Genomic DNA, 16,920 nt, shown 5'->3' with positions numbered 1-16,920 from the left:
ACGCCCCCCCCCGACCCCCGGGGGGCTGGAAGGGGGCAGCTCCCCGCCCCACCGGGTCTCCGCACACTGAGGACAGAGCCAGCGCCACCGCTGCGGCCTGGGGAGGAAATGGGAGGCTGGGGCCCAGGGCGGCAGCCGCAGAACCACCAGCAAGGAGACACTGTCCCGCCCGTCCTCCGACCTCCTCAGGAGCCTGAGATCTGAGGATCACAGTTCAAAGCCAGCCTGGGCAGGAAAGTCCCCAAGACTCTTCTCTCCAATGAACCACCAGAAAACTGGAAGTGGAGCTGAAGAGCTCAGGGACAGTGCTCAGGCCCTGAGTTCAAGCCCTAGTACCAGCACACCCAAACACACACACACACACACACACACGCACAAGCACGCGCACACACGCACACGAAGTAAACCTCCACCTCCCTTTTCCTCCTGACCCCCTCCACCCATTGTCACCCCTGCAGCCCCGAGGGGCCCCCTAGGCACTGAGCCGGGCCAGGGAGTGGCCCCGGGGCACAAACCCTGTCTGCCATCAGAGCCCCGGGCCAGGCCACTGTCACCTGTCACCGCGCACTTCCTCCTCCCTGACCCTCACCTCTGCTCCCCTAGCCGAGGACTGTGTCCAGGGACAGCGAGCCTCGGCTGCAAGGCCCGCGGTTGCCCTCCAGGCTGGACAAATGCCACCTCCCCAGCCCAGCTGTGGAGCAGGGCCGCGGTCCCCCGGGCGCCCGGGGGGGGGGCATCTTTGTCCCCATCCAGGCCTGGGTGGGACGGCAGCCTCCTCGCCTTCCCCCTGCCCAGCATGGTGGGGAAGAGGCTTACTTGATCCCTCCCCTGAGCGCAGGGCCACGACCAGGTGCCATCCACCGCGTGACACTGAATAAATGAATGAATGAATGAATGAATGAGCAAATGAACACCTCCTCTCAGTTGTGGTCAGGAAGCAGGCTCTTCCCCATTCCAGAGGCAGAAATTGGGGTGGGGTCTGAAGTGGGGGAGCAAGGGGGGACTGCTTGCTCTTACACCTACACCCTGACAGTCAGGAGCATGAGCCAGCCCTACCTGAAGTCCAGCGTGACTGGGCTCAGGGAGCTCCAGCTGGGTGACCTCAGGCCAGCCTCCCGGTGCTGCTCCCAGAGGCCCGTCCCTCGGGGCCTGGATGAAGTCATTCATTCCCTAGCATCAGCACCTCCGAGCGGGGCCTTGTGACCCCCAGGAGCCCACGGGGCCTGGGACACAGTAGGCCTTCACCCCCCAACTTCCTTCTGGGACGCCAACCACAATTTGGTGATTGTCGGAGAACATGTTTTCCCCTTTGGAGAGGAAAGCTGCAAGCCATTAAGAGCGGCTCCCGGCCTGCGGGTCACCATTTCCTGTTTAGAAGAAAGACTCATCTCTCCTTTGGAGTCTGGAGCCCCCCCCCCCCCGCCCGCGCCCCCCCCCCCCCCCGGCCTGGCCGGGCTGCGGCCACTGCCTGCCTGCGGATGGACAAGGCCCCCGCTCCCTGCAGGAAACTGGCACCTTCGGCACCTTTTGTCCTCAGAAAGGACGCTGGTTTTCTGCTGGCCCCAGGAGGCCCCCAAAGGTGACATCACCAGCAGCAGCGGCCAGGCCCGGCAAGCTGCTGTCCCCCCCCCATCCGAGCAGGAAGTGACCCCTACCCTCTGGCCTGGCTTCTCACCCTCCTGGCTCCAGCCAGCCAATTTCCTCGCATCAAAGGCCATTTGGTGCCCAGCAGCCAGACGAGGTGTGGAGCGGCCTCCCAGGGAGGCCCCGCGGGCAGGAAGGAGGCCAGGAAGCCCCCCAAGGGGCGCAAGCCGCAGCCCGATCCAGTGTCTCCTCCCAGGCCACCCAGCCAGGGGCTGCCACCCCCCCCCCCCGCCCAGGTCCCAACACGGCCCCCCAGGACCAAGGAGAGCTTCTAGTATATAAATTAACCACTTTATTGAATATCAATAAACTGTATATATAACTATACAAAATGTTTCCTTAATACAAAATGTTGCTTGTAATATAAATACCAGTGTACCTTTAAAAATGTAAACATCTTGCTCCCAGGACGCCTGTCGGCCCCAGAGGAGGTGTGGGGGTTCTGGGGGCCTTGCTGGGCCAGGCGATGGCTATCACTCGGTCCCTGAGGGTGAACCAGGCGTCACCATGACACACGGGGGGGCCGCCTCCAGTCCAGGCAGCCTCCTGCCCACCCCTGTGGGGTGGGACTGCTGCAGGGCTGCACCCAGGGTTCCTGGGGCGGGGGGCAGCGGGGTCCCCCGAGTGGGGGCGGGAGCGTCCCGGTCTGATGGCTTCTGTAGCTCAAAGCAGCTGCGTGGAACAGCTCTGGATGCGCACACCCGAGGCGGGGGCCCCCGGAGGCGGCTCCAGGGCGAGGGCCCGGCGGGGCGGCCATCCCGTCCCCACGGACGGCCCCGGAGGCCGGGGCAGAGGTCAGAGCCAAAGTCCTGCGGGCCCCACACGCCGCGCAGCTGAGAGGCGCGGGAGGGCGGGTCAGCGGGGGCCGGCGGCGCAGCCCGCCTCCCGGTGCTTGTGCAGGAGGGACATGCGGGAGAAGGTGCGCGCGCACGCCTGGCACTGGTACTTCTTCACCTCCGAGTGCGTCTGCAGGTGCGCGCGCAGGTTGGAGCGGTCGGCGAAGGCCCGGCTGCAGTGGGGGCAGGAGAAGGGCTTCTCACCTGGGGGGAGGGCAGAGGACAGGGGTGAGCGGCCGGATGACAAAACCCCAGAGATTCCCGGGGGCCCCGGGAACGCGGGCCCGGGGGGACCCCTACCACGCCGCCCTGTCCTGGGGCTGCTTCTCTGCCTCTGGGACTCAGGGTGGCGACTAAGAAGACTCACGACACCCCGCAGGTGCACAGGCGCCCCACGGACCGACCACCGACTCAGCCCAGAGGCACTGGGTCCTCCTGCGGGGCCCACGGTAGGAAGGGGGAAACTGAGGCAGGGAAGCCAAGCAGCATTTCCAGGGCGGGCCAGCAGGTCTCGGCCCTTGGCCCAGGGAGAGCGCGGGTGGCCATTCCTTCATTTACTTTGTCCGGGGCCCAGGGTGGAGAGGCAGACTGCAGAGGTCCCTCCGCCCACCTCACACGACGCTGCCGGAGAGCCACAGGCCCCGGCCTCCGGAGCCACCTGGGCTCCCAGAGGGGCGACAGAAGCCTGCGCCCTGACAAGGCTTGTTACTCTCCCAGGTGCAAACCATGCCTAAAGTGTCAGGAAGTGCTTGCAAGGCCAAAAGAAAATACGGTTGTTGTTTAAAAAAAACAAAGGCCAGACAGAACTCTAAGTCCGTGGCTCTCACCTATAATCGTGGCTACTCAGGAGGCTGAGAGCTGAGGATTGCAGTCCAAAGCCAGCCGGGGTGGACAAATCCAAGACACCCCAACTAGCCAGCACAAACAAAGCCAGAAGTAGAAGTGCGGCTCAAGCGCACCGCGGCCCCAAACTCAAGCCTCAGCACAGGCGCGCACACAAAGGCCAGAAGGCTGCAGGGGACCTGAGCCCTGCCTCTACCCAGCCAGCCAGGAGGGGACAACCCAAACCCATCAAGAAAACATGCAGTGAGCGCCTACTGAGTGCCAAGCACTGTTCCCTCACGCCCAACATCCTTCAGAAACCCGCGTACTTCTCTCCTCCTCTCAGCCTGTGCTGGAATGCAAGACAGGCCAGGGAAGAATCAACACGGCCCAGTGGGCGTGGCCAGGCCGGGGAGGGACCTTCCCAGGGGACCACGGGGCTGGGAGGCGCACCACCCTAGGACGGGAGGCCTGGTAGCATGGCAGGGAGAGACCAGGCAGCGGCTGCGGCCTCCCACCGGGCCCCCACATAAAGCCCTTTCCCCATCGTTAGCTGATGGTCAACGAAGGGCTCACGGAGCCCACGGCACCCTGTCCCACCCCTCCCGGATCCCCTCCACCCCTCAGAGGCCTTTCTGGTGCTCCTGGCAAGTGTGAAATCGGCACCAGGCTGGCGGGGACAAAGGCCGCCAAGGGGGGCACCCGTACATGCGATACCCCGGATTAAAAGGGCCTGTCACACCATGGGTAGCAGCTGCGGCAGGAACAGGTGCGGGCACCGCTGCCCGGTGCACCTGCTCCACCTCCCCCCACCCACTGGGCCGACCATTAAGGCACACAATGGGGTCCAGGAGGATGGCGCATGTCAATGGGGGTGGAGGGAGCCATGCCTTTGCATTAAAATAATGTCTGTGTGGGAGGGCCCCCAGAGCACCCCAAGGGTTCAACTCCCTCCAAACGGAGCCTGCCCCCTCGTTGGACCTTTCCAGGTCGGGCTATGTGTGCACTCAGTAGGAGAATGGGGGCCTTCCTCGGTGGGGTTCCGGGCCCCCACAGACTGTTCAGGTCAGCCACCGGGGCAAACGGCAGCCCTCAGGCGCCAGTCACAGGACCAAGCTGTGACCCCTGGGTGTTCTTCCTCAACAGTCTCTCTCTCGAGACCCCCCCCGCCCCCCGCATTCTCCACCACTCAAGTTCTGAAGGGGGAGGGGGCTGCCCAGCCTCACCACAAAGTTTGGTATTGTTTTTGAACCGCCAACATGTGGCGTCCCGTGGGGGGGGGGCAGCAGCTGTGAGAATCCTGACAAGGAAGGGGCTGTGAAGGGATTCGCCACCTTCCTGCCACCTTCCGGGGAAGCGGGGTGCCAGGCCGGAGCGGGAAGGCGGGTGGGGGCCGCCCCTCGCAGGAAGGCGTCAGAGGCGCCTTTCCCCGGACCTGACACCCTGACCCTGCCCATCTGCCAGGCCCGGAGGGGCCCCACTCGCTCCCAACACCTCCCAAGGGCCAGAAGGGAGCCGGGGCCTCCCGCTGAGGCGGGGGGGGGGGGGGGGCGGGCGGCGGGGACACTCACCGGTGTGGGTGCGGACGTGGCCCTGCAGCAGCCAGGGCCGGGAGAAGGCCTTCCCGCAGGTGGGGCACACGCAGGGCAGCGTGTGGCTCCGGATGTGCATCTTGAGGGCGCCCAGGCTGAGGTACTCCTTGTTGCAGTATTTGCAGTTGAAGGCCTTGCGGGCCTGGGGGTCCCTGGCCGCGGAGAGCTGGGAGTGGAGGGCCAGCTGCTTGGGCAGTTGGCCTAAGGCAGGGAAGGCGGCGTAGGCCTCGGCCTCCAGGGAAGAGGCCGAGGTGGACGAGAGGGTGGACGGGGCCGGCGAAGGCGGGCTGGGCGGCTGCGAGCCCTTCCCGCTGTCCTCATCCGACAGCGAGGTCAGCTCCACCGCCGCCTTGGGGCTCTCCTGGGGCTGCAGGGCACCCCAGGCCAGCGGCTGGACTTGGGGTAGCAGGAGGGAGTCCCAGATGAGGGTGGGCAGGGAGGCTGTGGGGTTGAGGACCTCGGGCGGCGGGATGGCGGCCAGCAGGTGAGCCTGGTCATAGGGCTGCTGGAAGGTGAACTCTGCAGGGAGAGAGGCCAGAGCGGGGTCAGCTTCAAGTCCATCTCCCAGCCCGGCGCGGGCACGGGAACGAGGAGCAGGGCGGGCCCGGCTCCTCCTCAGCCAGGTCCCCCGCCGGAGCCCCCCGGCCCCGGGACCCCCGCCAGGGCGCCACCCGCCGGTCCCCACCCGGCCCGGCCTCCGCCCCTCCCCCCACCCGGACTCCGGACTTCTCGGCCTCCCCTCCCCAGCCTCTCCGTCCGCCTCTCGGTCGGGCCGGACCACCGCCGGGACCCGGGGCTCCGTCCACCTGCCTGCGGCCGCGCGTTCCATGAGGAACGCTGGCCTGGAACGCTGGCCTCGACCCCGCCTCGACCCGGCCCCGGCCCCGAGCCCTCCTCCCCCGGGCGCCCCCCGAGGCGCCGGCGCGCGATCCCCGCGTCCGCTCACCCAGGGACGAGTCCTGCAGCTCGCTGTAGTTGGGCTTCCGGCGGGGGTCGGAAGGCTTCCTGACCAGGAAGGAGCGCGGCATAGTGGCCGAGGTCGCCGGGTCGCGGGGGTCCGCAGGGAGCTGCTCTCGCTAGGCCGGCTGCAGCGCGGGTCGCGCAGCGGCGCCGCCAGCTCCCTTAAGTACTCGGCGAGGGCGGGGCGGGGCGCGCGGGGCGAGGGGCACGCCCCTTTGTCAACAGCGCGCCAATCATAGACGCGCCCGGAGGAAGCCCCGCCCCAAGCAGGTGCGCCTGGACGGGCGGGGCTCGCGCCGCGTGGCGCTGGGAGCCGGCTCGGGGCTCCTCTCCCGCCGGCTGTGAGGGCGGCGCCGGTCACCCCGCGGCGGGCCGGCGGCGGGGCGCACCCGTCTCCGCGGGGAGAGACCCCAGTGCCCGGCCGGAGGGCCCGCCGGCCCCGGCCCCCGCTCGGCGCCCCGCGTCCGAGCGCCTCGGGCGGCCCCTGGCGGCGGCGCGGCCGCGCACCCCTGCGGAAGTGGCGTCCCGGGGCGGGCGGTGGGAGACGGGGAGGCGCGCCCGGGAGCCCGGCCACGGCGCACGCCCCGCTCCCGCCGCGGCGGGCGGGGCCCTGCAGACTCGCCCCGCCCGGGGTCTCCGCCGAGGCGCGGGGGCCGGCGGGGGACAGGCGGCGTCCGCGTGGGTCCCTGGGTGCTGGGCACCCCGCCCCGCACGCCTGCGCTCCGCTCCTCACACCCGGGCCTCCCACCCCAGGACCCGGGCACCTGCCGTCCCTCCGTCCTCCCCTCCCCCGCCGCCTGCGGCACCAGCAGCTCTCAGCCATGCAGAGGAGAAGCTGGGTGAGACGCCACTTCGTGCCCCCCCCTCCCCGGGCCCGGGTCAGAAAGGAAGGCTGGGTCCCTGTCAAGTGTCGCCGAGGTGTCCACGGGCCCAGCTGCCAGGAAAGCCCTCTCTCTCCCAGCAAGTCTGCTGGGCTCCCCGAGAGATCAAAAAACACCTGGAAACACCTTCCCGCCGCCACACCTCCTGATTGAGTTCCCTCGAGGGGGTGCATCTCTGGCATCACCACGTAAGGAAATCCTTCCCCCCCCCCCCCCTGCAGAACCGATGCCCGGCTCCAGAGCCACGCCACGCCGGCCGGGACCCCAGCACCTCCCACCTGCGCAACCAACCCTGCGGCAGAACCGAGCGATACAGAGTGCTGCGTGCTGACTGTGGCAGAGGCCAGAGACAAGCGTTCCAGACCCGGGCCTCAGACGAATATCTGAATGAATGGAGACAGAACCCACACACAAAACTGTAATTCCACGCAACATCCGGATGAAGGTCAAAAACAACGCGAAGCACAGATTCCCAGACAGTTCAAAAGCAGGCAGAGTAAAAAAGCGGTTATTATAAAGGTGATGTACAGAGCGGTGACAGTTATGTAAGCCCGGTATGAGTGATATATTTAAAACACATTAAGATGGAACATACCCGAGGCCCTGGTTCAGAGACTTTTTTTTTTTTTTTTAATGCAGTCACTTTCTCAGGCAGGACCTTAACCACCAAAGTCAAACCAAAGTCACCACTTTCGCCGGAGTGGCACCCCGCCCCACCCACAGCACTGTTATTGTTTGTGTGTAGCCCAGGCTGGCCCGGAACTTGATCCCCTTGCTTCAGGGCCAGGATTACAGGTGGTGCCGCCAGGCTCGGCTGTCAGTACCTACTGCCTGGTCAAAGCAGGTAGTAGGAACTAAATCCACTGCTTGTTGAGCGGCTGCCAGCTGGAGTCTGCACACCTCTCTGCCCTCAGTTCCCTAAGTGTAAGGAATAGGTGGAGAAGTAGTAGGGATAGGGACCGGGACCCCCTGCGGGCCCCTTAGCAGTCGCCAGCAAGCACCTGCATGGGGGAGGGGGAGGGGGAGGCTGCCTTCCGCCCACACCTGCTTAGATCTGATTAAGTTGTCCTGCTGCGCCCCTTCCCCTCCCTCCCTCCGGGAGGCCTGGGTGGCGGCTAGGCCTTCCTGCTGAGGTCCGGCGGTGGAGGGCACTGGTCCTCCAGCCAGGAAACTCACAGGAGGTCCCACTCCTTAGCACGGGCTGGCCTCGAACTCCAAAGTGTCCCGTCTGGGACTACAGGTGTGAGCTACCATGCCCAGGAAGGTGGCCCTTTAGAGACTGCCGCGTCAGCGCCTCCCACCCATGGGCACCCTTGTGCCCTGAGCCTTCCTAGCCCGAGGGGCCCGTCCTGGTCCACACGTGCCCCAGGCATGGTCCTCGGGCGCCCTCTGCTGGCCGTCCTGTCCCCGCTGGGCCCAGGGTCTGGGTGAAGCAGGTACCCGGGCAGCCCCTGGAAGACAAAACCCAATGGATGCCTGCATTGTCTACAGGTGCCCGTCTCCAAGAGCGGAAAATGTGACCGTCAGCCCAAGCGAAGGACCCGTCCCAGGCCTCCAGAGACAGCTCTGCAGATTGGTGAGTGTGTCCCTTTACATCACACACGGAGCCGCCACGCTCGCCCACAGCCAGAATCATAGTGTCCCGAGAATCCTGCTACCATTTACACAAAGCTCCCTTCATATTCTGGGCCATGCTTGTTTGTCAGCCATAGGACTTTTGCTCAAGGCTAAAGCTCTACCACTTGGAACCACGGTGCTGCTTCTAGTTTTCTGGCGCTTAATTGGAGATGAGAGTCATGGACTCTTCCTGCTGGGGCTTTGAAGGGATTACAGGTGTGAGCCACACCGTGGTAGTCGGGGCTGTCTGAGTTTGAGGCAGAGTCTGTGCATTCCAGCCTGGCCTTGAACTCACTTTGGAGGTGTGAACCACCACACCCAGATTATTTTGCACCCCCTGGTTTTGTTTTTGTTTTTAAGACCTTGCTATTAGCAGGCCACATGCTGAGCTGCACCTGCAAAAGCTCAGCTACTTTGCTGGGAGGAAGACTTTCTCTTTGAAGGTTTTTGTTGTTGTTAGCATGCATTTGTTGTAGGAGAGGGGACCGTTTCATTGTGACATTTCCATCTGCATACAATGTATCCCAATCAAACTACCCCCCCTCGCCCACTGAAAAAGTCATCCCAACAGGATTCATGGCTGTTTCCACACCCTCCTCTGAAGACTTTCTTCTTTTGCCCGTCCTGAGGCTTGAACTCAGGGCCTGGGCACCATCTCTAAGCTATTTTGCTCAAGGCTGGCACTCTACTACTTGACCCACAGCTCTATTTCCAGCTTTTTGGTCTCACCTGCTTTCCTGCCCTGCTAGTGGAAGGTCTGCCCCAGAGGGCTCCGTGCAGATACCACCCGCCCACCCCCCACCTAGTTAAGTCTCCACCCAGTTGCCTGGGTAACTGGCATACCTGGAGGCAGTTACCTCCCCCTTCCCTGAGGTCACATCCAAATCCACCTGGCCACACCCCCCTGCCCCTGCCCTACATAAGGCAGGGGCGGGATGGGGTCGCCCCTTCTCTCCGGCTACGCTTCATCTGGGCCACTGGCCAGCAGTTCAGTAATACTTTTCTCCCCTGCATGAATACCACATGGTGTTCTCCTTTACTGGCTACCTACTTTAAAAACCTAACAGCTAGCTTCAAACCTCAATCGTCAGGTCTCATCCTCCTGAGTAGCCACCCTCAACTGACCTTGAAGACTTAATTGCCTGAATTTTATCATCATCCTATCATTGAACCCCGGGGACTGAGAATCCACGGAGATGGTATTGCAGTGTGTTTCCTGGCAATTTCAATAGGCGGCCTGCACACACACACACACACACACACACACACGTAGTTTTATGCTTGCTTTTTTTATTTTTTAAACTTGGATGGTGCTCGTTAGGCACGTGCTCTACCACTTGAGCCACAACTCCAGTCTCCGCTACCCATCTTTGCAGAAGGCCAGAAGATAGGTTCTATATAAAACAATGTTGATAGGCTTGTCTATCAAGGTTAAATTACAGCCCCACCAGCCAGGGGTTGAGGGTTCCTTCTCCAAAGTTGGCCAATAGGGGCTATTGTCTAACTTTATCTTCACCTGACTGATAAGACAAATCCTGAGCGCCTGCTTGGCCATCTTCAGTTCACCAGTGTGCAAGGTTTCTGCTGCTTTTCTTCCTTTTCTTTCTCTCTTTATTTTTGCCTAACTCATCTTGAGCAACTTTTTCCATACCCTGGAGTCATTTCCATTTCTCCACGTTCCAAACTACTTTTCTAGTCCTTTGGGCTCAGGTTGAGCAAGCAGTCATTTCCCGGTGCGGGCCTTCCTAGGCTAACAGGTTGATTGGATCCTGACTCACCGTGCCTTGAACCCACCCTGGCTGCGAGTTTATCTTGACTTCAAGGAAAGGAGATTTTGACTAGGGAGCGTCCATGAAGAGGGGAGGCCCCACCTCGGCTTTCCTCCTTAATCTAGAAAACCTGTCCCAAAGGCTCACTCCTGCCTGAACACAAGCCATGGGCCGTGTAGCCTTGCACCCTGACAGACGCGCGAGCTGCTTCCAGGTCCCGCCCCGAGCGAGCAGGAAGCCCTGAGGGGAGCTGAGCTCGCCTCCTCCTTCCTGGTCCACAGCACCTGCCACGTGGGATGGAGAAAGCGCTGCCTACCCCAGCTGCCGAGCCAGCTCGGTTCCAATGGCGACGAGATGAGGCCCGGAGACATTCCACGGGCATTGCTCAGATACCAGCGAAGCAGCCCTGGAGAGACCGGAGACTGGTTGTGCTGGTCCCCGGGGAGGGCGGGGAGCCGCTGGCAAGGCGGCCAGAGGGGGCTCGGACTCCATGCCCGGCTCACGCTGCGGTCGCTTTTCCTCCGTTAGCGTCTGCGAGTGTTTCTCCTGCCTCCTACTCTCCAAGAAAAGCCAACATCTCCGGCACCACAGGGCAGGCCCTGCAGGATCTGCGCCCCCCCATGGCCCCACAGAGCCCCTGCTAGCCACAATGGACATTCCACCAAGGGCCCAGCCACCCCGCTTTGCCCTCCTTCCCTTCCTCTCCAGTGCCCTCTCCTCCCTGCCCTGCCTGTGTCTCTCCTCTCTTTCAGGTCTGTGATCGTGTGTGTGTGTGTGTGTGTGTGTGTGTGTGTGTGTGTGTGTGTGATGGTACTAGAGCTTGAACTCAAGGCCTGGGCACTGTCCTCCTTAGCTTATTCTGCCACAGCTCTATCTCTGGCTTTTTGGTGTTACTTGGAGATGAGAATCCTGCCCAGGCTCACTTCAGGCCATGATCCTCACTCAGACCCAGCCTCCAAAGTAGCCAGGCTTGCAGATGGGTGCCACTGCGCAGGCCAGATTTCAGTGTGACAGGAAAAAGGACGGGGAATGGGAAAGAGGCAAACAGTTGCTGAGCACCATACAAGGAATGAGTTAAAAATGGGAGGGAGGGAGGGAAGGAAGGAAGGAAGGAAGGAAGGAAGGAAGGAAGGAAGGAAGGAAGGAAGGAAGGAAGGAAGGAAGGAGCAGCTAGAAGTTCTGGAGAACTGGGCAAACTTAGGAAGGACAGAGTCCCCTGGCAGAAAAGGAAGTTGTCTGAGGCCTGGGGGTGGCTGGGCAGAGAGCTGGGCGGGGCCGGAGCGGAGGCTCTGCTACCTGCAGGATTCACCTGCTGAGCCCCGCCACGCCCAGGAGGCGTGGCCCAGAGCTGTAGACCCGGAGAGGCCGTTGGGTCTGTAGGCCTCATCCCAGCTAATCCCGCTGCAGAGGATGGGAGATTGGCCACCGGGCAATGAAGCTGCCAGTTCCCCCAGCACTGCCCTCTTTTGGAGGCGGAATCGGCTTGGGGCCCCCTCCCCACTCCCCAGGGCCCCAGCTTCCCACCTCTAAATTCTTACTCTGAGCCACAGAGGGTGCACGGTGCGGCGGTGGTAGAGAAATGCTTGTGTAGGAAAGGCCCTGAGATCAATTTTTTAAGTTAATTTACTTTATTCTAGAGATAATATACAGAGGGATTACAATTATGCCAATCAGGCTAGAAATGCAGCCTAGTGGTAAAGTGCTCGCCTCGTATACATGAAGCCCTGGGTTCGATTCCTCAGCACCACATATATAGAATGGCCAGAAGTGGTGCTGTGGCTCAAAGTGGCAGAGTGCTAACCTTGAGCAAAAAGAAGCCAGGGACAGTGCCCAGGCCCTGAGTTCAAGCCCCAGGACTGGGGGGAAAAAAGATTCATCAAAAATTAAAAGAAAGATTTCTTGTTTCCGTATTTTTTTTTCTTTTTTTTTTTTGGTCAGTCCTGGGCCTTGGACTCAGGGCCTGAGCACTGTCCCTGGCTTCTTTTTGCTCAAGGTTAGCACTCTGCCACTTGAGCCACAGCGCCCCTTCTGGCCATTTTCCATATATGTGGTGCTGAGGAATCGAACCGAGAGCTTCATGTGTAGGAGGCGAGCACTCTTGCCACTAGGCCATATTCCCAGCCCCTTGTTTCCATATCTTGGAGTTCATTTCAATATATATAAATATGAAGAGGCGTGTGGACATCATGCCTTTGTGATTCTCTTTTAAGAATATCCTCTTTTGGTCTCATTGTATCTAGAATCCTGTATAATTCCTCAGATCAGTTTTTTTTTTTGTTTTGTTTTTTGTTTTTTTAAAGAGAGGGGAATGAGAGCCAATAATTTTTCTTTTCCTTTTCTTTTCTGAGTGGCAAATGACTTTTTGCCAGTGCTGGGCCTTGAACTCAGAGCCTGGGCACTGCCCCTGACCTTGTTCCACTCAAGGCTAGCGCTCTTCCCCTTGAGCCACAGCACCACTTCTGGTTTTCTGGTGGTTAGTTAGAGGTAGGAGTCTCACAGACTTTCCTGCCCAGGCTGGCTTTGGATGGACCCTCAGATCTCAGCCTCCCGCGTAGCTAGGGTTACAATCGTGAGCCACCCCACCAGCACCTAGCTTCTGTACATATTTTGAAAGATGGTTAGTTACTTTGAGCCACAGCTCCAGGCTTTCTTTTTTTATGATTAATTGGAGATAAGAGTCTCACACTTTCCTGCCCGGGCTGGCTTTGAACCATGACCCTCAGATCTCAGCCACCTGAGTAGCTAGGATTACAGATGTGAGCCACTGGTGCCTGGCTATGATTTTTTATTTCATATATTGATTTTTATAAATTTTGGGGAGGATGGAATAGGGTTTGAAACCAGGGCCTCATACTTGCTAAGCAAATGCTGTCATTCGAGCCCTATTTTATTTCTTCTTTTTGAGGCTATGTAGTCCAAGCTGTCCTGGAGCTCGGGAGCCAATCATTTCCCTGGGTCAGATTTGGCTCTTAGCCAGGCGCTGGTGGCTCCTGCCGCTAGTCCCAGCTACTCAGGGGACAGAAATCCAAAGATCATAGCTCAAAGCCAGCTTGGGCAGGAACGTCCTTGACACGCTTATCTCCGGTTAACAAGGAAGAAGGGAAGCGGAAGACGGAACTGCGCGTCAAGTGATAGGGCACTAGCCTTGAGGAAAACAGCCAAGAGATAGTGTCGGGGTCCTGAGTTCTAGCCCTACTACCCCCCCCCACCGCCGCAACACACACACAGTTGGTTCTTCCTTTGGATTCAAGCCCTGCTCAGGATGTCCCTGTGCCCCCTACCCCACATCTGGCCTCAGTTCAGACATGAGTCCCTTCTGCCACCCGGGCCACGGGACCGCCACTTCCCAGCTAAGGAAAGCAAGGCTCAGAGGACACTCTGGCCGAGGGGCAAAGGGCCCTGTAATAAGCCAGCCAGGCCCACGGCAGGGAGGAGGCAGGGGACAGCCCTTCGGTGCTGCCCTCGAGCTCCTTTGTGCCCTAGGGTAGCGTTCTACCAATTGAGCCCTAGCATACTTCCAGCTTTTTCTGTGATTAGCTGGAGATCAAAGTCTCCAGGAAGCTCGCTTCCCTGGCTGGGTTTAAACCCTGATCCTCAGACCTCAGCCTCCTGAGTTGCTGGGATTACAGGTGTGAGCCACCAGCGCCCAGCAAAGGGATGTGGGTTTTTTTTTTCTGATTTTTAAAAATTAATTTATTTTTATGTGGTACTGAAGAATCGAACCCAGGCCCTCATTGCATGCTAAGCAAGCACTAAACCATTACCACTAAACCACATTCTTAGCCCTGACAGGTTTTTTTTTTTTTTTTTTGCCAGTCCTGGGCTTGAACTCAGGACCTGAGCACTGTTCCTGGCTTCTTTGTGCTCAAGGCTAGCGCTCTACCACTTGAGCCACAGCGCCATTTCCGGCTTTTTCTGTGTTATGAGGAATCAAACCCAGGGCTTCATGCATGCTAGGCAAGCACTCTACCACTAAGCCACCTTCCCAGCCAACAGGATTTTTTTTTAAATAAAAAGTATTCAAATGGAGCTGGGCACCAGTGGCTCACGCCTGTAATCCTCGCTATTCAGGAGGCTGAGATCTGTGGTTCGAAGCCAGCCCAGGCAGAAAAGTCCCCGTGAGACTCTTATCCCCAATTAATCATTAAAAAATGGGAAGTGGGACTATGGCTCAGAGTGGTAGAGTAGCCTTGAGTAAAAAGGAGCTTCGAGTCAAACGGGAGACTAGAGGCGTGGCTCAAATGGCAAAGCATCCAACAGCTGGGAGAAAGCCAAAAGGAAAATGGGATTTAGGAAACGGGCAGTCTTCCTATTCTTGTTGAATGCACGGACATCTCTGGCTCGGGTGGGGAAGCGGAGGAACGCAGAGGCCCGGGCTCACCTGGTCCATCCCCAAGCGGGAAGCAGGGCGCACGGCCACACCCGCGAGCGGCCCAGGCGGCTTCACCTGCGTCTCTCACTTATCTGCAAGATAGGGTGGCCAGATAAAAGAGGTCCATGAAATTTGAATTTGCTAGGATTTTAGCATAAGATTGCACAGAGCATTACATGCTTCATCTGAAATTCAAATCTCACTGGGCCTCCTGCAGTTCCAGTTGCTACATGGGGTCCCCACCTGGAAACCGGTTCTGACCAGCATTTCGGCACAATCTCCAGCCTGCGGACCAGAACCAGAACTTTCCAGATCTTCTTTGCTGTGATGACCTTTGCAGGCAGGCCTCTCGGCTCCAGCCGCGCCTGTAAGGTGCGTTCCTGAGAGTGGGACGCTCACGTTCACGGCGGGACGCGCACGGGCAGAGGACGCCATGCGCAGGCTCGCCCGCTCCTCGTGTCTCGGCGGCAGGCCCCGAGCGTGGCCCTGCGCTCTGCCTGCAGCTCATCAACCGGAAGCGCTGGGAAGGCCGCGTGCGCTCTGTCCTGTGGGGAGCAGCATGTAGGGAGTCTTCTGACGCAAGGTGTGGGGGGGAGAGCAGCGTCCCCTACCTGACGTTTCAGCTAAAGCCCTGGTCACCCAAAAGAACGGCTCCGGCGAAGGGCTGAGCCCGGGGGCCGGGCTCCACTGTCTTCCTCGTCTTCTCCCTGTGAGCTATGCTCCCCTTGGGGGTGAGGGTTGCAGGTGCTGAGGTTTGAACTCAAGGCCTGTCTCCCTCTTCCTTGGCTTGACTCAAGCCTCTATGCCACCTGAACCACGCCTCCACTTCGGGCTTTTTGCTTGTTAACTGGAGATGAGTCCCATGGACTTTCCTGCCCCAGCCTGGCTTTGAACCCTGATCCTCAGATCTGAGCGTTATGAGCAGCGAGGCAAGCGACGGAGCGAGACGGGTGATGGGCACGAGCGGCCACTACCCCAGCACGGAATGTTGAGGTTTGGCCACAATGGAGGCAAGCTCTTCCACCACCGCAGTTAAAATGCTCTGTAGCTTGTACTTAGCTGCACGTCACTTGTAGTTACATAGAGATTTAAAATCAATGACCCAAGCTGCTTGGGTGTCAAACCCTGGAGTCACTCTCTGGTTCAGTGTCCCCAAAGACGCCTGGCCCAACCGGCCAGCTAACACCTCACCGTGCACCGCACTGTCTACTGCTGTCTGCCCTGCAGCCAGCGGCCATGTAAACCTAAGCTAGGCCTGACCCTCTGGACCAGCCTCCCGGTGGCCTCCTCGGAAAAGGGGCCTCCAGCGGGCTCCGGCCTGGGGCCCTGCTCTTCCCCTCCTGGCCCGTGGCGGCGTGGTAAGGGCTTCACTTAATGTGTACACGAGGCCAACTGCAACCCGGGTCCAGGGCCGCATGGACAGGCACAGGTGGGAGGCAGTGACCTGCAGCATGGAAAAGAGGGGGTGTGGGCGGAGACTGGAGGTGCCAGACCTGGTTTCAGCCCCATTTGATTTAAAGATCCAGGGGACCAGGCCAGGAAAGGCAGCCCAGAGGTGCCTTAGGGCACAGACATGGTCCTGTGAGCAGCTCCGAGGGGTGGGGCGGGGGAGCCCCCCCAGTGAGAAGTGGGGGCTGTGCGTGTTTTCCAGGAGGCCCAGCTGGCGAGTGGCTGTGGACGCGGGGGCCGGGAGCCAGGCCTCGGGCCGGACAAGGGCTCCCACTCGGGGCCACCTTCTGGAGTCGCCCGGCCCAGACTGCAGCAAATGGTGTTTAATGAAAACACGCACGACAGCCTCCCAGTTGGATAAATTATGAAATTTATTTATACTTCACCTTTTAAAAGCCAGACAAATTTCACTTTCTGGAAAACCATCTTATTAGAAATACATGAAGTGCACTTAATACAAGGAGGAAGTTTCTGGACGCTGGGGAGGCAGCGCGTTCCTGTTCTTCTCGCCCTGGAGGAGGCGGTCGGCCACTCGGGAGGCCCTGGCGCCTCTCCAGGGATCGCAGTGCCCGCGCGGCCGGGCCGCGTCTCCCCGCACTCAGTGTCTGAGCAGGCCCCCCATGGCACCACCCCGCACCGCCCGGCGGCGACCACTTCCAACCTTAGCCACGGCCACAAAAATAAACCCCGCACCTCCCGTGCCGCGCCTAGAGACGTGAGACATGCAAGGAACACCCACCCCCGCCCTCCGGCCCCGCGCGGCCAGCTCCTCCAGCTGCTGCAAGGAAGCTTCCAGAAGAAAGCTGCTCTTCCCTGCCGGCACCAAGCAGATGCAGGCTCCCGTCACTGAGGGCACCCACAGGCGTGGGACAAGAGTGCGAGCACCGCCCCCCAGACCACGCACTTCAACCTGCCTGACCAACACGGCCCTCACGCACGCGCTTCCGCTAGCCTAAAAGGCGCCATGCGGGCATTGGA

At 60.3% G+C, this 16,920-nt stretch overlaps 1 protein-coding gene across 1 annotated transcript; it reads right to left on the bottom strand.

Annotated features, from left to right (window-relative positions):
* Positions 1 to 1,984: 1,984 nt before the first annotated feature.
* Snai1 (snail family transcriptional repressor 1) lies at positions 1,985 to 5,974 on the bottom strand. The gene is made up of 3 exons (XM_048349615.1): positions 5,841 to 5,974; positions 4,874 to 5,413; positions 1,985 to 2,684 (listed from the first exon to the last, which is right to left on the bottom strand). The coding sequence occupies exons 1-3, from the start codon at positions 5,920 to 5,922 to the stop codon at positions 2,500 to 2,502; spliced, it is 807 nt and encodes a 268-aa protein (XP_048205572.1). The 5' UTR covers positions 5,923 to 5,974; the 3' UTR covers positions 1,985 to 2,499.
* Between the last annotated feature and the right edge of the window lie 10,946 nt (positions 5,975 to 16,920).

The sequence above is a fragment of the Perognathus longimembris genome, chromosome 6 (genome assembly GCF_023159225.1).
Source record: "Perognathus longimembris pacificus isolate PPM17 chromosome 6, ASM2315922v1, whole genome shotgun sequence".
Classification (NCBI taxonomy): domain Eukaryota; kingdom Metazoa; phylum Chordata; class Mammalia; order Rodentia; family Heteromyidae; genus Perognathus; species Perognathus longimembris.
Note: the sequence above shows the minus strand (reverse complement) of the source record. Positions and strands in the feature narration are given on the sequence as shown.